General features: G+C 41.9%; 1 protein-coding gene and 1 long non-coding RNA gene across 5 annotated transcripts; one reads left to right on the top strand and one right to left on the bottom strand.

The window, feature by feature from the left end:
• The first annotated feature begins 240 nt into the window (after window positions 1-240).
• Window positions 241-14,240, top strand: RBM17 (RNA binding motif protein 17). 4 transcript variants are annotated; one of them, XM_015864441.1, is made up of 12 exons: window positions 241-318; window positions 2,122-2,263; window positions 3,776-3,892; window positions 4,348-4,514; window positions 5,950-6,047; window positions 6,748-6,804; window positions 9,000-9,141; window positions 10,672-10,823; window positions 11,509-11,585; window positions 11,981-12,079; window positions 12,571-12,643; window positions 12,778-14,240. In XM_015864441.1, exons 2-12 carry the CDS (start codon window positions 2,141-2,143, stop codon window positions 12,879-12,881), a joined length of 1,209 nt encoding a protein of 402 aa, XP_015719927.1. In that variant the 5' UTR covers window positions 241-318; window positions 2,122-2,140; the 3' UTR covers window positions 12,882-14,240. The 4 variants fall into 4 exon arrangements, with proteins under 4 accessions (XP_015719927.1, XP_015720093.1, XP_015720176.1 ...); XM_015864607.1 differs by having other exon boundaries at window positions 11,512-11,585; XM_015864690.1 differs by having other exon boundaries at window positions 5,953-6,047.
• Window positions 13,009-20,751, bottom strand: LOC116652488. The gene is made up of 2 exons (XR_004305573.1): window positions 19,640-20,751; window positions 13,009-14,192 (listed from the first exon to the last, which is right to left on the bottom strand). It is a non-coding gene; the product is annotated as an uncharacterized LOC116652488 (long non-coding RNA).
• Between the last annotated feature and the right edge of the window lie 66 nt (window positions 20,752-20,817).

A 20,817-nucleotide genomic window follows, 5' to 3' on the forward strand; every position in this document is an offset into this window, starting at 1 on the left:
CTAGGCTGCAAACCCACACTCCCTCAGCCTGTCCTTCACAGGGAGGTGCTCCCAGCCCCCTGATCATCTTCGTGTCCCTCCTCTGGACCCTTTCTAAAATCTCCATGTCTTTTTTGTACTGAGGGCTCCACTGGCCGAACACCATCATACTGGTGTACAGTGGGCCGAAACTGGGAGGGAAGATGGAGGCGAAGGGTGCTTCTCACACTCCAGCCGCTAGGGGGCGCTCTAACGGCGGCAGCGCGCAGTCGCAGAGGCCGTGAGTGGAGCTGGTTCCCGGTTGCCTCAGCGGCCGGCTCATGGCGGCGGCGCGTGACGGTGAGCAGCTGGGTTGTGGGCCTGCATCGGCACACCACAGCACGGGGAACCTGCTTCGTGTCCTTGAGGGTGCTGGGAGGGAAGGCCTAGAGGTGGGTGGGGTGAAAGAAGGTCTTCAACCGCGGGTTTGCTGCCCTAGAGGGGCTTAGGCCTAAGGTGGGGGGGGGGTCGGGCCCCTCAGCTCCGTTGTGCGGCCTGTATGTCTCATATCTGCCCTCGGCCCACAGTGTGGTACAGCCCGTCCCTTTAATTGGAGATGCAAAGTCTTTTATCTCTATCAATACGTGTCGATTAATGTACCCTAAGTGTGTGCTATCTGCCCCCAGAATAGCAGCGCTCCTGCTTCACTGCGGTAGATAGTGGATAAGGGGGAATGGTTTTAGGCTCAGGGAGGGAAGGTTTAGATTGGATAACTAGTTTCTTTACAGAGAGTGCCTGCCCAGGGAGGTTGTGGATGCCCCGTCCTTGAGGTGTTCAAGACCAGGTTGGACGGGGCCCTGGGCAACCTGATCTAAGTAACGGTGCTATTTTGGTGCCCTGCCAGGGCAGGGGTGGGAACCACATGATCCTTCAGGTCCCCTTCCAACCCGTGGTCATTCTGGTGATCTAGAGTGGTGAGGTGCGGATACAGGCAGTCTTGCAGAGTGGTATGGAGATGTTCCCATCCCTGTGGCGTCAAAAGCGCAGGTTGGATGCAGCCCTGGGCAGCCTGATGTACCAGATCTTGGTGGTGGTTCTGCCTGTGGTGGAGGTTTGGAACTTGATTATTCCACTCCTGATGCCATTCTGAGCATCTCCCTAGAGGCAGAGACTTAGGGAACGGGTCTGTTTAGCCTTGAGAAACAGAGGCTGAGAGGGGACTTTTCCAGGTTCTATAAATACCTGAGGTGTGGAGCCTAGGTGGTGAGTCTGGTCTCTTTTCACGTAATATGTGGGGTAGGCTAGGTGTAATGGGATAAAGTAACACAATAAGGAGTTCCGCATGAATGTGCAAGAAGAAACTTCTTTACAGTAGGGTGATCGGAGCACTGGAACAGGCTGCCCCAGGTGAGGTGGTGGTCTCCTTCTCTGGAGATCATTTAAAGATCCCCTGATGCCTTCCTGTGTGACGTGGTGTAGGGAGCCTGCCTTTTGGCAGGGGGGTTGGACTCGATGATCTCTAGAAGGTCCCTTCCCACCTTATACATTCCTATACATGCAGTAACCCCCCCAGTAATCCTCCCCTTCTCCAGTATCTTGCAGTGAATTCTATTCTACCAAGCCCTGGCTGTTCCTATTCCACTGGAATTCCACCTCATTTATTTGCCTTATTTTTGCTGAACCGTGACCCCTTTAGGACATTTTTTTTTTTTTTTTGGCTGTCAGCTATACCTGAGACTTTTCCCATAGGTTTAAAACGCCATCTCAGATATATATTTGAGGATTGCGTTGCACTTGAATGTGAATTTAATTGTAAATCTCCATATATTGGTCTGGGGTAGAGTGCAACTTCAGAGCTTGAAATGATTGATACGGAGTGTTAAAAGTGTAAGTTTAGGATGTTTTTAATACCTATCAACCTTTGAAGAGCACTCGTTGCCTTTGAAGTGGTTATTTTTACACAGTCTTACCTGTAGTCCTGTATGTCTGCTATGATGCGCCAAAAAGCCCAATGTTATTGCTTGGAATTCTCTCTGGCTTGGAAAAGAAAAAAGGCTATTTAAAAGCCATGATAACCAGACTTACCTGAAATAGCAGCAGCTGGGCAACTGGGTGTAGAATTATGACCTCGCCTGATTAATTTGTTATTGTTGTTGTTTTCTAGTTTTAAATTGAAGAGAAAATGTCACTTTACGATGACTTGGGAGTTGAGACCAGCGATTCCAAAACAGAAGGCTGGTCTAAAAACTTCAAACTACTGCAGTCTCAACTGCAGGTGAAGAAGGCAGCTCTCACTCAAGCGAAGGGTATAGACTCCTCACTTGCTTCCTGTTATTAAAGGTTCTTTCATGCTCAGATCATTGAGAGTTCATGACCTTGTAATAACGGATGCGTGATTCCTGTCGGGTTTGGTCTGCTTGGGTTTGTAGCAAAGGGCCTCACAAAACAGATGGGGGCACAAGATGGTCTTCAGCTCCGTTCTTGGAAGTCTTGAACAAAGAATCTTTCCAAAGAATTGGAATAGGGTTTAGAGGGACGGGCCCAAGACGATGATCAGGCTGAGCGACCTCCCCTATGGAGGACAGTGCTGAGGGAGTTGGCTTGTTCCAAGCCTGGAGAAGGATGACGGTGCGGGTGACCTCATGCCGCCTTCAATGACCTGAAGGGAACTTACTCCCAGGAGGGGAGTAAACTCTTCGAAAGGGCTGATAATAGCAGGACACGGGGAAATGGTTTTAAGTTAAAAGAGGGAAGATTTAGGTTGGATGTTAGGGGGAAGTTCTTCACTAGGAGAGTGGTGAGGCCCTGGAACAGGCTGCCCAGGGAGGTTGTGGATGCCCCGTCCTTGGAGGTGTTCAAGGCCAGGTTGGTCTTATACATCTGCATCATTTTATGCTTTCTGTTTAAAGGGCCTTAGGTGCCAGAGTACAAATCATTGTGCATTAGGAATACTTAGAGAAACCGTGTGTACATGGAAGGTAAAAGTAGTGCAATTCCTTGAGCTTAAGCTATAATAGCCATTTTCTGCTCTATTTATTGTGACAATATTTCACCTCGTGCCTTTACACAGTACTGTTATTCTGTTTTGATTCTTTCAGGATGTGTGTACATTCTTTATGATCCATAAGGTCTAGAGTGAGATTACTTAGATACTGCTACAGATGATTACTGAGACATGGCATTTATTCATTGGAATTGGTGCTGATTTACACTGCTAAAATTGACAGCAGGGTTTTTTGCTGTTGGTTGGAGCAACGTGCATGAATGAAATTGGAGATGGCTGCTGTGTTAGGCCTTTTCTTTGTCTGTATGTGTGCAAATACCCAGGCTGGATGTGGCTCTGGGCAGCTTCATCTGGTTGCCCAAGGAGGTTGTGGATGCCCCATCCCTGGAGGCATTGAAGGCCAGGCTGGATGTGGCTCTGGGAACCCAGGTCTGGTAGTTGGTGACCCTGCACATAGCAGGGGAGTTGAAACTGGATGATCATTGTGGGTCCTTTTCAACCCAGGTCATTGATTCTATGGAATAGAATAACAGTAATAGAAGAATATAATAAGTTTGAAAAATGGATCAATAATATTTTGCTAGATGGTAAAACATGTCTTTAGAGCAGGTTGAAGACCCTTCTTAGGAAAAAATCTTCTAAGTTCAACCTGAAGAGATCCCCTGTGCTTTTAATGTGTGCTTTGCATCCAAGCGCAGAGCATTCACCTATCGCTGTGTGTTTCAGTGCATGCACAAACAAAGTCTGATCTCTCTTCCTTAAAAAGAGGAAAGTGTGCTATTTTAGATACTTTATATTTTGGCTGTTTTTCAGAGTCAGAGAACCAAACAAACAACAGTACTTGCTCCAGTGATTGACCTGAAACGAGGTAGTTCTTCTGATGAGAGACAGATCGTGGACACACCGCCTCATGTAGCAGCTGGGTTAAAGGTAAGAACAAAACAGGCTCCATCTGTTAACAGATGTTTCTGAATTGGAATACTTTGACAGCCATCTCTACTTGATTTTTAAATGGTCTTTCCAAGTGCTAAAAGAACTGATTTGTTTTCCAGAATTGGAACCTCAGCTCAGAGGTTCTTAAATTAATGAGCATTTCAGCTTTTTACACACTTCCATGTGATACAACTTGGAAGCATCCTGATGAGTTAAAAGCTGGACAGCTTCAAAATACTTTGCAAAATGGTCGGGTAAATAACAAAGGTAGATGCAATGCACCAGTGTATAATGATAGGAATAATCATCACAGTGATACTGTTGTGGAACCTTTGGAGGTCGTCTGGTCCAACAGCACTATTCAAGCAGGGATACACCAAACACGTTGCCCAGGACTATGATTCTATAATCTTAGCTGACAAACATCACTGTTCTCCTTTTTCTCTTTCAAGGATCCCGTACCTAGTGGTTTTTCTGCAGGAGATGTATTGATTCCTTTGGCAGATGAGTATGATCCTATGTTTCCAAATGATTATGAAAAAGTGGTGAAGCGGCAAAGAGAGGAACGACAGAGGCAGCGTGAGCTGGAGAGGCAAAAGGAAATTGAAGAGAGAGAAAAGTAAGGCTTTTGTTTTAAGTGTGGCATATTGGCAGTGAGGTAAATAATAGGCTGTTAAATATACATCTCTTTGGTTTTATCCCCCTGAAGAGATACAGGGAATTTCTTTGGGTTTAGCAAATAATATTATTTTAGAGTGTTTGTTGTCAATGTAGTTTGACATTAGAAATGCTTATCAGCATTCAAAGATAAATATTCTCCCTTTTTACATACTTCACACTGGCCTGTGAATTCATTTCAGTTTTAAAGCATAGTGAGCACTGCCTTTATGAAGCATAGTTGCCTATTACTTCCTTCCTTCCAGTACCTGAAAAGTTCTTACAGTGAGAGCGGGGCAGGTCTCTTCTCACTAGTGGGGAAATGGCCTCATGTTGCACCAGGGCAAGTTTAGGTTGGATACTAGGAAGAACTTCTTTACAGAAAGGGTAGTTAGGTACTGGAATAGGCTCCCCAGGGAGGTGGTTGAATCGCCATCCCTGGTTGTGTTTAAGAGCCGTTTGGATGTGGTGCTCAGGGATATGATTTAGTGGAGGGTGTTTAGAGTTAGGGTACTGGTTAGGCTGTGGTTGGACTTGATGATCTTNGTTTAAGAGCCATTTGGATGTGGTGCTCGGGGATATGATTTAGTGGAGGGTTTTTAGAGTTAGGGTACTAGTTAGGCTGCGGTTGGACTTGATGATCTTCAAGGTCTTTTCCAACCTGGGTAATTCTATGATTCATGTTTTGCCTTCAGTTTAAGCACATTATGTATTTATCTCTCTTGTCTCTGGACAAAAGAATATTAATTTTTAAGTACTTTGGTGCTTTTTCCATGGAATAAGAAATCCCTTTAATCTTATTAAAGGTCTTGAATGCAGATTTAGCATCCTATTGAAATAGGTGGTAAAACATCTGCCAGGCAACAAGATTACAGTTGGTTATTCTAAGTGAAACTGGTAAGCAGTTTCATTGTACAGACACATGAAGTCTGTGGAATTACGCTGTTTAAGCATGAAGACTGTTTTCTTTTAAAACTGACTGATTAATCATTGCTTCAGATAGCCTTTGGTGGGGAATTTTAATGGGAATCTGTTCAATGCAGGATGATTAATTAACAGTTCTGCTACCTTCCTGATGTAGTCTTTCATTCAGTGTCATCAGTTTGGGCTAGATTTATTCATAGGCTTCCTCATTTCCATACTTTGTTTTCGATTGGTTTGCAAATGGAAAATGATTTGAATTCATTTCCTGTTTAAAAATAGGATAAAAGCAAACAACAACAACAAAAAAAAACACTAGAAGTAAGGGTGTTTACTTACATTTTCATAGAAAGCACATGATAAATTGCTAATTCAACTGGCCAAATGCCATGTAATTCGCATGGCAAAGGTAGTGTCATGAGTTAAAGCGGAGCTGACTTGGATTGTTTCTTATCCTGACTTGCTGTGTCTCCTAGAAGACGTAAAGACAGGCATGAAGCCAGTGGGTTTTCGAGAAGACCGGATCCAGATTCTGATGAAGATGAAGATTACGAAAGAGAGAGAAGAAAAAGAAGTAAGGGAGCTATTTATTAGTAGGAGGAAGAAACACAGGGACAATGACGATATGGTCACTGTCCTGGTTTGATGTATTTTGTGTTTCTCTTTTCTCAGCTGGGAAGCATACTGTTAACATTGGAGCCTCTAGAATAAACCCATTGTTTTATTACATTGTAGCTTTTTTAATACAGTATTTTTTCCTATGGTGGAAGCTGTCATCTTGATTATTTGTGGCTTTCCACTGGTTTGTCAGTACCTATTTTAACTTTATGCCTGGTGTGGATTCCAGGAGAAAAGGGAAGCATGGGATAAAATGAAGCCATGAGAATCACCATTGAGCTTTCACTATTGGTGCTTTACCAAATTGGTGACTACCTTAAAATGCTGCATATTAAAATGGGGAGGGGGCTTTGTACTGTACTCCTGTGTAAGTGTAGTTAAGCTTGAGCGGAGTATTGGCTTAATTGAACTGTTTTAGAACTGAAGGTTTGCTTCCCTTGTAGCCTTAAACTTTGCAATTCTATGCAATATGTTGACTCTAGAAACAACATGTGGTACATGATTGCAGTATAATCTTCTTTGGTGGGCTTTTCATTCAGATTGCTCACTCTCTTGCTGCTGCTTTTGGAGCCAGCAGCTGTGTTAAACCTCAGTGCGGCTATTCCAAGCAGCAGAACCTAGTCACACAAACATGCTCTTTTCTGTTTTACTCACAGGTATGGGAGGAGCTGCAATTGCACCACCCACTTCTCTGGTTGAGAAGGACAAAGAACGTAAGTACACCAAAATCCTGTCCTCTGAAAGCAGTAATATTGCTTAATTCTCACTCAGCATTCTATTCAGTGAGGTCATCCTGCTGTTCTTTCCATGTGGTTCTTTCTTGCCCAGTGGCCTGTTCTGGTTGTTTGTTGACCTCAGGGAGGTTGTGGGGAACCTGTAATATTACTGTTTCCTGTCTCTGTTACAAAGGATTCTTTCTGTATAGCTGGAGATGTGGTTTAACAGGCTGCTCTGTTGTAACCGTGCCCAGTTACTCATTTGTGGTGTAAAAAAAGTGATGTTGAAGACAGGTGGATGAAAAACTTCAATGGTATGAAGAGAGAATTCTCCCATCGCCCTTTGCGTTCAGAGGTGCTTTATGAATGACTCCTCTAAAGCAGTCATGCAATGCAAACACAACTTTTAAAATCTTTGAGGGATACCCAAAGAACACTCAGAAAAATCCTCTTAAGCAAATATCATCTGTGTGTGAAAACTGAAGCTTTGAAGGTCTTACTTTGGAGACAAAAGATAAGTTCATATTTCCACTTTACTGCTAATAGATAATGCAGGTGATACCTGTTGAAGAATTATGTGTGCAGAAGGGTTGTCCTCAATGAGTTCGGGTTGAAGATCGCACTATTCCACTAGGTGGCAGAATCGTGCTGTAAGAACAGAATGCTAAGGGTTCTTTTTATATGTCCGGTTTTTAAATGACACAATGTGCTGTTCATTGTTTTTCGTCCTTAAAAGTAATAGTGCACATAAGGGACCTTCCAGATTTTATTTGAAAGAAGATTAAAATAAAATAATGGAAGCTTGGCGGTGTAAGTGAATGTTATAATAGTGAAAGCATTTGAAGTGTGTAAACACTAGAAACAGAAAATGTTTTGAATAAATAATTAGGAGCAATTGAGTAGAGTCAGGGAAAAATAAATATAGGCTGGAAATGTTAGAAATATCCTGAGGGGAGAGCTCTGTGAGATGAGCTTACAAAGAAATCTTTGTGCTGCTTGTTACTTGATACCCAAAGCTAAACTGGAAAAACCTCAGAAAATAGCACTGTAGGAGAAGTGCAGCAGTTCAGTCCATCTCTTGGCAGCCCACAGCTCTGCATAAGGAGCGGAGGGGCAGCTCTGAGCTCTGCTGTCTGTGACAGCAACAGGGCCAGAGGAAACAGCGTGGAGCCATGTCAGGAGGAGCAGGGGCTGTTAGGGAAAGTTCCATACCAGAGGGTGGCACTGAGCTGCCAGAGTTCAGGAGGCATTTGGACAATGCTCTCAGACCTGGGGTTTGGATTTTGGGTGGTCCTGAGTGGAGCCAGGAGGTGGATTCAGATCCTTGTGGGTCCTTTCCAACTTGAGGTGCTCTGATTCAAAATAGTGTTTTCTTTTCCCTCATTGGTGTTCTCAGACTTCATATGACATAGTGGGAAAGATATAAACAGTAGTTCACAATAAGATAATTCAAAACAAATTCAGTTTAAAAGGCCATAAATACATTGAAGACTGTTCTGCATATTTTCTTCAGTGCACTGTAGGCTTATGTTGTGGGTTTTTTTTTTCATCTTATTTTATGGTTTTCAATTTGACTTCTCAGTGAAAGGTAGTAATCTAATCTAATCTGTATGATATGCATCTCTTCCCCGTGCTGTGTCACTTATCAGAGGGATCTGTATAAATATTTTGGGTTGTGCTGGTTCTTTTTGGAACACTGATTTCTCCTCTGTGTGCTTTCTTTACAGTCCTTTAGGCCTAAGATGTATGTATTGATATAATGTCATAATTGTGTTCCTGATGAATGGAGCATTAAGTTTGTTTGTCCTCTATCTGGATAGACTCACTGTAGTGCACATGGCTGCTTAATGTTTTTCTCAGTTTGATAAGTAAGAAGTTAATGAATATATTACAGACTTACACATGCATGATATATACATATAAATTCATTATTTGTTCTAAGACGAAAATCCAGAATAACTCTAAGTTTAAATCTTGGGGCAAGAGGAAGAAGATAAGGGGATGTTAAAGCTCTGTGTGCATAGGAAACATTTGTCTGGATTTATATGAAAGATGCTTTTGTGTAAAGCAGATATGGTACGACTTGCAGATAGGGATCTTTCTCTAAGTGAGCTGAGATTGAAAGCATCACATGCTGGCATTTGTAACATGCAACATATTTTAGTGACAAAGCAAGTGTCTCTTTTCTTCAGCTGTAGCATCATTCCCATACGAAGATGAGTCAAGATCTCGGGCACCATCTTCCAAAGCAGCCATTCCTCCTCCAGTGTACGATGAGCCAGACAGACCTCGTTCCCCCACAGGACCTAGCAACTCATTCCTTGCTAACATGGGGTAAATGTTTGACATATTTACATTTGGTGGAAAAAAGCATTAGAAGGTGACAGGAATGAAAAGTTAAAATAGTTGTCAGTAGAGGTAAATAACACATTGTATGTATATGGTTAGTCTGAGTGCATGTAGACATAACTGACAGGGTACAGAAAAAGCAGTGGATTTATTTGAATGAGAGAAATGCATTTGAGGTGTCTGTGTTTTTAAGACAAGTTCTGAAGCCACATTCCAGCATGAAGTGTTTATGGGTTGTACAGTCCAAGCTAATGTAGTCTGCAGGAAAGCAGAGGTGGCTTGTTAGTTCCACTAGGTTTCTTTTCCAGCTTTGTCCTAATTTTGTTATGTGCCTATTTCAACTCCAGTCTGTTTCTTCAGAAATTCAAAGCATATTTGCATGAGTGTGGGAACAGCTGTGGTTGCAAATCTGTCCGTTTACTTTTCTGCCTGGGGTTCGTTTTGTGTGTGATGCTTGTGTTTTTACAGTGGGTGGCAAAGTGAAGTCAAATGTATGGTTAAAAATAGCCCCGAGACCTCATTTGAAAGGTGTAATGGTTTGCTGTGTGCTCTCAGTCATACGAGGTGTTGCAGAAGTGCAGACCCGATATGATCCTAACTGCATGCAGGACAAGCAAAACCATAAAAGCATAGTTTTTTACACTGTTACACTACATTTATTTTTGGAGACAGTTTTTCAATCCATTTTTCAATAGAAACATCATTTTTCTAAGCAATGTAAAACAACAAAACAAAAAGACCCGTGGAACTGAAGTAGTACTGGTGGACTCATTTATGTATTGCTACCTCCTCTATTGAGCACTGCCCTGGAACCTTCACTTCATTGAAGGAGTTGCTGTTATATTTTGCCTGTACAATTGACTACTGTTTATTCTGTGGCTTAGTGTTTCAGTTTTCAAGCATTACAAAGCCAGGCCTTTGTATGTGTCATGTAGTCGCTGATCCAATGTTTTCTGTGTTATCTTAAATGCCTCTTGGTAGAATGGAAGTGACTTAGTGTACATTATTTACTGTGGTGTAAATTACTGTACCATGACATTTCTTTGATGCCTTGGTCTATCCAGCTATGTGCTCCAAAGAAATGCCAACAAAGATGGTACTTTTAATAGATTAGAGAATTGTTACATTAGTAAACTCTTGAAAATCCAGAAAGAAGAGCCATGTTAATTAATACTGAGAATATCCAGGTTTGTTATAGGAAGTGCTAACAAAACCACGTGCTTTGGATCTTATGCAGACATCAAAACAGTAGGTAGTATAATGTGATCTAATGGGGGAAGCAGATGGTTCCACATCTGCCTTTTCTCTCAGACTTTTGAAGCCAGCCACTGACAAAAGGTCAGAAACTGGACTAAATGAACTTTGGCATGATGTGTGACTTGCTTTGCTACTAGAACTTTGAATGTGTTTGGAAAAGTGTGAGCAACTTTTGAGTACTTGCACGCTCTGGAGAAATGAAATGATGATGTTATTGTAAGAAACCTTTACTAACTGATGGTTTTTTTCTTTTTGCAGAGGGACAGTAGCTCATAAAATCATGCAGAAGTATGGTTTCAGAGAGGGTCAAGGCCTGGGAAAGCATGAACAGGGGCTGAGCACAGCACTCTCTGTAGAGAAAACAAGCAAGAGGGGTGGCAAGATCATTGTTGGTGATGCTACAGAAAAAGGTAATCTTGTCCTGCACCAATAACTGTGAAAAATGATTGTGGGAAATAACAGTCTGTAGTCAGTGGGAGATCCTGGATTTCTGTTAGCCCTTGGTTCTAGCAGAAAATACTACTTAGTTGGAACAAGGTTCTCCTTCTTGTGGGAACTTACCTTCACGACATTTTATTGAAGTGGTCTTCTATTATTTTAACTCATCCTCCCCCTGAAGCTGTCCTTCTTTAGTGTTTGAAACCTTCTACCTGTACATTCACTTCAGTGAGTGATCCTGCTGCACTCCTGCTGGCTTTTTTCCCCCATCATGTGTGTTAGATAATGCCTTCATTTCCCTGCTGTTGTTTGGTCTAGAAACAGCATCTCCACTTAGTAGAACAGCACAATTCTGAACTCAAGTGCTGGAAGTCAGGAGATCTGTTTTTTAATTCTTAGTGCATCTGATGCAGTTTTCAACTCATGAATGATTTCCCTCAAGGAAATAAGACATTGTCTATGGTCTTTGTAGCAGCGATTTTTCTGCATATTGACCTTCCAAGTAGCTGCAAGATCTGAAATACTCTTCCTCACCAGTACTAAACTATACTTAGTGGTTTTTATTTCACTGTTTGCTAACAGTAAGATTCTGATAAAAGCCTTCATATGAGCATTAGTCTAAAATGATTCCATGATTAACTTTTTTTCTCTTCCTAGCAGATGCAACCAAGAAAGCAGATTCTAATCCACTGACTGAGATACTGAAATGCCCAACTAAAGTGGTCCTACTAAGGGTAAGTTGTGATTAAAGCTGTGTCTTGGTATTTCCAGCACTCACAACTGATTTAAGCGCTAAAACCTGCATTCCTGTTACAGTGACTCTGTACAGTTCAGACAGTTCTGAACTGCACCTACATGGTGCTCTGTGTGTTGTGGAGAAAATCTATCACAGGAAAACATACAATTTGTAATTGTAAATCAACACCGATTTAGATTGTGCAGGGACCATGTCACAGTGTCTTAGTATTAGGGAACTGTCTAGGCTCTGGAATGTGACCAAATGGTTCTTGACCTGGTAAACAATAGCTTAAATTATTCATAGTCACCGTTGCATGCATCCGTGATTTATCTACATGATTGTCTATTCAGGCTGCATCCAATGACTTATGTTTATTGTTTAAACTTTCAGAATATGGTGGGTGCTGGTGAGGTGGATGAAGATCTGGAAGTTGAAACTAAGGAAGAATGTGAAAAATATGGCAAGGTTGGGAAATGTGTCATCTTTGAGGTAAGACAGAATCTTTTTCTCTTGTTCTGGTTACTCCAAAGGTTGAACTGGCCATTTGTCTTTCATGACTTGCACACTACTGCTGTGAAGGAGCAGCATAGATTAAAGGATTTCAAAGGGTCCTTTGTTGTGTTGCGATTCCAATGTTTCCAATATTTGTGAAGCGTGAACTCTGAATGTCAGAAATAGCAAAATCCTGGAGTGTTTTGGAACTTTTTCTAGTTCCTCCTGCTAAATTAATCTTTCACTTTGAGATGCTTCTAAGTTTCGATTACTGAAACTTTTCACCCTAGCTGATTCAAAAGGTTTCCATAGAGAAACAGGACCCAAGTTCAGCAGTCTTCAACCTCCCTTTGGCAACTGAAGAATTGAATTACATTGGCTTAATTTTACATTCTGCTTTTGTGAAGAAGTGCTGCGTGATGCAGTGGTTTTGTTACTGTTCTAATCAGACCTGCTGGGGTTTGTTTTGTTTTTGGGTTTTCTTTCAGATTCCTGGTGCCCCTGATGATGAAGCTGTAAGAATATTTTTGGAATTTGAACGGGTTGAGTCTGCAATTAAAGGTAGGTTATTAAACTGTGTCATATGAATTTCAGAGTTCATTTCTTCAAAGAGATTAAACAGTCTCGCTCATTGGACTCAGATTTTTAGTCGCTGATTTGCTGCTTGCTGACCTCTTTTTTTGTTGCAATTATAGCTGTTGTGGATCTAAATGGAAGATACTTTGGCGGCCGAGTGGTGAAGGCTTGTTTCTACAACCTGGACAAGTTCAGAGTACTGGATCTGGCAGAGCAAGTTTGATTTTAAAAATCTAGCTCGAGGTGTCACTGTTTTGGCAATCATGTTTTCAGCAGTAGGCTGGGAAAAAAGAAGAGAAAGTAGCTTTCCTAGCAGACTGGAAACAAGCCTCATTGAATGGATTTTTCGCATTCGTTGTGACTTCATTTTTTTGTAATATAAAGCCCTTTGAAATTAAGATTCATGTCTGTTGTGTTTTTGAATTGCACAATTCTGCTTATTGCTCTGGGAATCCTTGGTTTTTTGAACTTTTCATCCCTTGACTTCAATTATTTTGCAAACCCACTGCTGAGGAAATGCTTTGTCTGTATCCTTGTTTTCCTTGTTCTGGTGCTTCTTCACAGTTTTCCTGTGCAGCATCCACTGTAAGTGGGAAGCTTTGGAAAAGGACTGTGTGCTATTATGCTTCTCTTTCCTGATATTTCCCTTGCTGGTCAGTCCTCCATCTCTGCACACCAGAGTGATTTGGAGTCGTTGGACAGTTGGCAACTAGTTTGTTCTTTCCTGACTTTAGCACAATATTTTCTATGCCAGAATGGAGACTAAAGTAAAAGGGAGTGAGTTTGTGTTTCTTCCCAAGTCCAAAGAAAACACATTTAAATTGAGGGAAATGGAATAAGAAAGGAAATAAAAAAGGCTCAGGCATTTGAATCAGAATGAGTGGACTGTTAGCAGATGCTCTGCACTGTCAGACAGTCTTTGCTAGCAGCCTTAACTGATTGCAGGTAGTTATTGAAATGCTGTTTATAGAACTGAGAGAAACTTTCATCTGGCCAGCTATCAGATTCTCAATTCTTCTAACGTAGGTAACTAACTTTTAATTGATTTACACCTAAGAAGAATGCAGTGGAAGAAAATGCTCATAGAAAAGTATGAAGAAATGACAAACTAAACTTCTAAACACTGCAGCTCTTTGCAATCTGGTGTAAAATAGTATGTAGCATTCTCCTCCTGGTTTCGTGTTCACCTTTTGTTTGGGAACCGTATGTGACAGAGGTGGCAAGAGAAGGCTGTGCAGTGATGGTGGCTGTGTGCTCCATTGCATTTACAATTCCCACTGAAGTTGTGTGGGCATTAAAATGGAAGGGAGCTTTGAGGGCATTTTAGCTGTTCAAAAGCTGGATGTCTTTTTCCTGTTATACACATGTATTTGGGGGAGGGGATATAGATCTGTAGTTGATCAATGCTGTGAGTATCTCCAGTTCTTGCCTTTTTTATTAAGTTTTGGCTGCAGATCCATATGACAGACCCTTCGTCTTGTTTCTTGCTTATTTTGTCTGCTTGTGTTCCAGCAACCCCTGTACAAACATTTGCCTGTAAAAGAGAAAACAATTTTTTGTAAAAAAAAACCCTTGTATTTTACCTACCGTGTGTCAGCTTCCTTAATGTCCTCTTCTTTTACACAAGGCCTTCCCTCCAAGGTGTTGGCAGTGGCTGTAATCCACCATTAGAAGATCCTCAGTGCAGCAAAGGTGAAGAACCAACCTGACTAATGCTAAAACCACAGGTCTCGGGGCCATAACAGAATTCAGATTCTATTACCTCTGCTGTTAGTTTTTCTGTTTGACCTTGAGCAATATACTTTAAAGCCTTTTCTACTATGTAGTAAAATGAAGAAATTAGCCTAATAGCAATTAGCATATATTTGCTTACAGGAGTTAAACAATTTGAATGTCATGCTGGTAATCCATTTATTGTGATGTGAACATAAATTGAAATAGGAGAATAGGCTTTTATTTCAGCAAATACTGCTGTTCTGAATGAGTAGCTGTTAAAACTTCCTGAGTTTACAGACTTATTCTTCTAACTGGCTTTTCTGCCTTTTTAAGCTGTCACACCAACTTCTGAGCTTCCAGTTTAATGCGTTCACAGTCTTCTGTTTGCTGAGAATTGCTTTACTGGCAAGATCTGTTCCATTCAGTTATGAAGATCATTGTCAGTGTTTAAGGCCTAGCACTTATCTCTGTAAATACAGAGAAAGCAGCTTGTTGGCTTAGTGATGCGCATAGGGGAGATGCATAAATAAATATTTATCTGTACCATGGGGTCACTAAGACAGCTCAGCTCCTTCTGAGGTGCGAGCAGATGTACGTTGTCTTAGTTGCATTTCAAGCTTCGTTCATTATAGGTAGTAATTTTGCTGGGTACAGCAGAGTTAAGTGATGTCAGAGCGTGGCTTGTGAGCAGTTGGCCTCTAGGTGCTGCTACAGGAAATGCAAACACAGAACCCAAGTGGAAACCTGAAAAGGGTCAGACATGCTGACCATGGTCCTTAGTCTAAGGCCTTACAGATAATACCTGATATAAGTCAAGCAGTTAGCAGAAAAGCATTCCCGTTTTTACAAATGCACATTCTTCCACTTTATCTGCGTTGATGTGTTGACTCAGGCTTTGTCAGATAAGACTGCTTGAATGCCTTTATAAGTGTAGTTTCTGAATTCTCTACTTCCTATCTCCTCAAAGCTGTTGTTATTGATTTTAGGTTCTCAAATTCCATTTCATATAACACTTTAAGCTCTTCCTGCTTATGCATCCTTTTTTTCCTTCCATAATTTGTCAGCACCCTGTCCAAAAGCAACACAGCACTTCATTTGGAGTTCTGTTACACCTATGAACTTTTACTTGCACTTGTTTCTTTGCCTTTCTGTACTTGAAGCTGTGCACCAACTTTTTTCTCTGTAAAGCAGACTGTGAACATAACTTCACAACTGTTGTCTAGAGCAATAACGTTTTTGTTTCATTCTGTGTGATGCCCTTAAATCCATGATTACAGAAAACAAATAGAACGATGGCCTGTTACATTTTGCCTGATTGGGAGTACAGCATTGGTTATATTCCTTAAGTGAACAGGTTTGATAGTTTTCAGGCCAGATTTCCTAAAGTTTGACTTTAATTCCGTGTTACCCTTGTGAAGGTTCTGATTCTCTGAGGTGCTGAATTACTGAATCTCCTCTCAGGCTAGGCACAAACTGTTCATTACTTCCAAGCATCTCGATTAGATGCCTACTTAAGGAAGATTTGGCAGCGTCCTGATGCTAACAACAAGCTGAGAGGGACGCTTAGGACACGTCAACCAGGAGCTGAACAGGATGTCCGTAGTGTGTTACCAAGCCTTAAGTCTTAAAAACAAGGATCTGCATAGTGGCATAACTATTTGCTCCCTTTAAATTCTAACAGTGATTGCTATTTTAAAAGCAGGGAAGCACTGACTTGATGCCTTTGTAGTTTTTAGTTTTTATAGCCTCCAGGTTTCCTTTCTGAGTGGTAACAGCTATTTCAGAGCCCATCATTATAAACATCGGTTACGACTGTATTTTCTTACGTGCGCTGTTCTGTATTTAGCCCATGCTGAATTTCATCTGTCAGTTCATCACTTGCCCACTTAGTGTCAGACTAAAGAAATCTGATGAGCCTTGCGCTCACAGGGAATGTGAAGTTTTAAATTACTGTTGTCAAAGTGTAAGCCTGACGTGCTAATATTATATGAAGGATGAGAGTTGTTGCCTCAAAAGTTATCTAAACAGCCGTGCAAAGAAGGAGGGAGGCAGCTAAAACATGTCTTGCCCAAGGTCATGCAAAAGGTTGGTTGCAGAGCTGAGATTATACCCTATAGCCCTATATTTGCAACTATACAACTAAGACCCAAATTCCTCCTTGGAGGAGTTGCTTTTTATTTAAAGGCAGAAAATGGTAAGTGCTCCTAGCCTTAAACTTAGACTTTATAATGACCTTTTTCCTTAATTACCCAGCATTCATCAAAATAACACACTTTGTACTTCTGAAGCTCTTTTCTGTGAGGCAGAACTGTGATATAGTAAAATAGTAAACAGTCGTTGATTTTATAGAGAAGGAAATTGAGATAAGCCGTGCAGCAGCAACAGGAATGTCAACCACAGGAACAAGAAGCTGAAATTCCAGGTCCTGCTGAATCAGCTTGAAGTTGTTCATTCTGCAGGTGATTCTGCTCGTATGCTGTGCTGATCCACACGCAGGTAAGTTGCAGTTTACCTCATGTTGCAAATTACATCTTTTTAGAAAGGGAGTTGCTTATATTTGTCTTCTGGATCTCATCAGAAATCAGTGTTACTGGACTATCAGTGTCCATCTGGTCCAGCCTCTGTTTAAATAGGGACACTCAGAGTGCCCAAGACTATGTCCAAGCAGCTTTCAAAGGTCTTCAGGGAGGGGAATACGACCACTGGACAGCTCATGCCAGTGCTCCATCACCCACAGAGCATAGAAAGTGCTTCCTGATGTTCAGTGAATCTCCTGTGCTCTGATCTGTGCTCACTGCTCCTTGTCTTAGAGTTGGGCACCACTGACAAGAGCTTATCCCCATCCTTCAACATTCCCTTCAAATATTTTTAAGCAGTGATGAGATTCCTCCTGACCCTTCTGTTCTCTAGGCTGAGCAGTCCCAGCTGTTTCAGCCATTCCTCATAGGAGAAAGCTATTTCATCTTCATAGTCCTTTATTGGATACTCTCCAGTATGTCCATCCTGGACTATACTGGGGAGTCCAGAACCAGACTCAGTACTCCAGGTTCTTCACCGGTGCTGAGTAAACCATATGTGACCACCTGCTGGTCACATTCCTCCATCTTTTTGGCATCAACAGCACCCTGAGAATCTTAAGGAAGATGATTTCAAAGACGTCCCTGAAGTATTGGTAGACAACGTCCACTGCTCTCCCCTTGTTTACCATTCCACTTCACCATACATGTTAATTATGTTGGTCAAGCATACTTTCCCTTGGTGACCTCATGCTGAATGTTGTTAACGATTTTCTTGTTGCTCAAATACTCATTTTTTTTTCTAGAATTTGCTGCTCCAGAATCTTAGATGTAAATGAAAATTCTCTAAAGAATTTTAGATAAGAATAAGAGCATCCATAGAGCTGTGGGCTGCATACAGATGTATCAAGTGTTGATAACGTTTTCCTGACTGTAATCTTGCTTCTTTCCCTAATAAATCAAGAGCTGCTTATGGTTGCAGAGAACCAATCGTGTTGATTACAAGCACTCTCTGTTCCAATAACTGCAGTACTGTGTGGTAATGATTGGGCTCTGGGAGAATTCATACCTTTAATTGATGAGACACTTGTCCTTAGAAGAGGAATAGCGATTTGATTGCATTAGCACTGCACTCAGTTTGTTAATTTGCTGCCAGCAGAGAAATGAGAATATACAGTCTCTTAGGAACTGCTACTTTGAAAACTCCTGTTTCTTCACATTCTGTTCGGCTGTCTACATTTTGTAACCTGTGTTTGCATGTAGGAGGAGACCCTCTGAGCTTCAGAATTTTATTTGTCCTACAGGCAAGGCTTCCATTTAATGACTTTTCACCCTCTGATGTTTTTCTTTTGGAGGGTGGTGATGCACTGGAACAGGTTGCCCAAGGAGGTTGTGGATGCCCCATCCCTGGAGGCATTCAAGGCCAGGCTGGATGTAGCTCTGGGCAGCCTGGTCTGATGGTTGGCAACCCTACACATAGCAGGGGGGTAATGAATGAGATATATATGTGGATGTTTTGAGGTGCTGTGAGTAACTGGTCTGTGAGAGAAGAGGTAAATCTCAAGGGAAGTCTCATATCTCCCTGTTACGCATTTGCACAGCGAGTCTGAAAATGAATCTTTACCTCAGAGGACTGCAGTGATGCTTTATGCATCATAGAGGATGATAGAATTGTTCAAGTTTGCACGAATTGGCTGATTTGCTTATAATGTCAGCCAGCTCCAGAGCACAGAAACCTTAACTCCTGTGCAGCTCCATGCTTTCTCATCAGTATTTTTGCCTTGTGTCAGGAGCAACAAATGGGCAGCTGCTTCTTTCTCCTCCTCACCAAAGGACCTGTGAACTCTGAAACATTCTTGTAATGAATGCTTGTGTTGGTATGATTGCCTTTCTCTTTCTACAAGCCAGCAGGTATATGTGCTATATGCCTTCAATATCCAGAGTGATTTGACATGCTATTTATTGCTACGAGTCTAGCGTTACTTGAGTTGCAGTGCACCAAATTAGTGGTAAGGAGGAGAAAATGGATTCAAGCCTGCAGGGCTTTTAACTGCTGGAAAAGGTTGCATGGGCCTACCATGTCCACTTATGTGCTCCTCAGGAGAGAGAAACATGACAGACATGGGGTGCACAGCAGATGAGACCCAAAGAGAACAAAGCAGTTAATTGGAGAAGGGATATCATGCACACTTGTGCAGATTTCTCCTCTCACATCTGCTTTCTCCAGTTTCCGTACCACGCAAATATTTATGGCGTTTCTTTTTAAGTTAACAGAAAGTAGGTTAATCCCAAAGCACAGAGCTTGGTTCCTTGTTCCTATTGTGTTAGTTTAGGAATGCAAGAGTTCAGCCATACATCTGCTGCTGGTCACCGTACAGCATTAATGTACCCTAAGCCCAATAGGTGGGGGACAGAAGCTGTGCTCCCCTTCAGCTGTGCTCCCTGTGCAGAGCCCCTCTTTGGCAGGCATGAAGGCTGGTGTTCCCCTCCATTTTCTAGCAAGTATAGCATCTCCAGTACTAAATTTTGTTCACAACATAAACCAGATAAAGCAGGTGCCAGAGGTTTTACAAGGATGCTTTAAGCTGCACGTGCTTTACTAGCTGATAAAGCACGAGAGAACCTGAGCTATAAAGAAAACAAGGTATCTCAGAGGAAGACAACTGACCCTTTTTCTTGTTCTCTTCTACCTCTTATTTCTCCTGTAGGAAGAACGTGTTTTTCCCAAAGCAGTTTTTAAGTATCTTACCACTTCACAGCCCTTTTGTTTTTCAGTCTCTAAGGCGTGATCTCCTGCCTCCATCCAAGACAGCTCAGGAATCCATTTGGTCCTGCCAAGGCAAAGGTCTTCAGTTCTTCACAGATCTCACCACCTCTTGCTGCGGGCAGAAAGATGGTTAGTGTTTTTGGACTTTGCTGCTTCAAACTTGTAAAACTCGTATAGCAACTGTGAACCAAAACTCAAATGATACTCTAGCAAAACAAGCCTATGCTCCTCCAGCACCTGCTCCTCTTGCAAGGATGGGAAGGGGAAAATGGATGGATTTTGAGTTGTTTGAGGCACTTCAGGAGAACGGTGGGGTTATGCAGTTGCAGCAGTACACTGTCCTCACTGGGAGAGGATATGAGTTGGAACAGTTCCCAGTGACTCTTTGTCCTTCTTTGTGCATGTGTGAGGAATATAAAGAGCTTGATAGGGAAGTAACTATGGAAATGAAATGCACTCAAACCAGGATTCAGGTATTTGCTTCCAACATAAACGTAAAGAGGAGCATGCAGTCCAGCTCCATACAGTGCACCAGTTAAAGTTCTGCATGTCATACCATATATAGCACAATGTGGCTGCTTTTGCAAATGAAGTCCCCAGAGCATCACATTCACCTGCAAAGTCTCAGCTCTTCAGAGGAAGTCGGGAATTAAGGATTAATAAGGAGGAAAAAAAAAAGTAAGTCCTGGAAATATGGCCATCTATCACAGTTCTGCTAATGTATTTGCTTCCTCACTTTGCTTTGCCAAAGTGTTCTTGCTTAGTTTTATTTCTATCAAACAGGTTGCTTTATCTGTGGACTGATGGTCTTTGTTTTTCTTCCAGCGTTTTTTTCAGGCAAAGGTGAACATCATGACGTTGGCATTGATAAAACCAATGCATGCATCAATCAGAAAGAAAAAACATAAAGCCTGGATTCACCTCTCAGGGGGACTTGGCGAGAAGGAATGGATTAGTTGTCACCCTGGATGCATCAGAATAAGGATGTAGGTGTTTCTCTCGGTGCTGGGGAGGAGTGTTGCAGCAGTTCAAAGCCATGGAAATCAATGGAAATGTCCCTGGAGAAGAGAGGCTGGGTCACATCTAGGAACCTGCTTGAGCAGGCATCTGCAAGAAAGCCACTGAGGTATGTATCTGGCGGCAGGTGGTACAGCTGCAGT

This window comes from Coturnix japonica, chromosome 1 (assembly GCF_001577835.2).
Source record: "Coturnix japonica isolate 7356 chromosome 1, Coturnix japonica 2.1, whole genome shotgun sequence".
Lineage (NCBI taxonomy): Eukaryota > Metazoa > Chordata > Aves > Galliformes > Phasianidae > Coturnix > Coturnix japonica.

Coding starts and splice junctions, on each gene's coding strand:
- RBM17 (XM_015864441.1), top strand. CDS start 2,141: ATGTCACTTTACGATGACTTGGGAGTTGAGACCAGCGATTCCAAAACA. Junction 2,264..3,775: donor CAGCTCTCACTCAAGCGAAG/GGTATAGACTCC, acceptor GCTGTTTTTCAG/AGTCAGAGAACCAAACAAAC. Junction 4,515..5,949: donor GAAATTGAAGAGAGAGAAAA/GTAAGGCTTTTG, acceptor TGTGTCTCCTAG/AAGACGTAAAGACAGGCATG.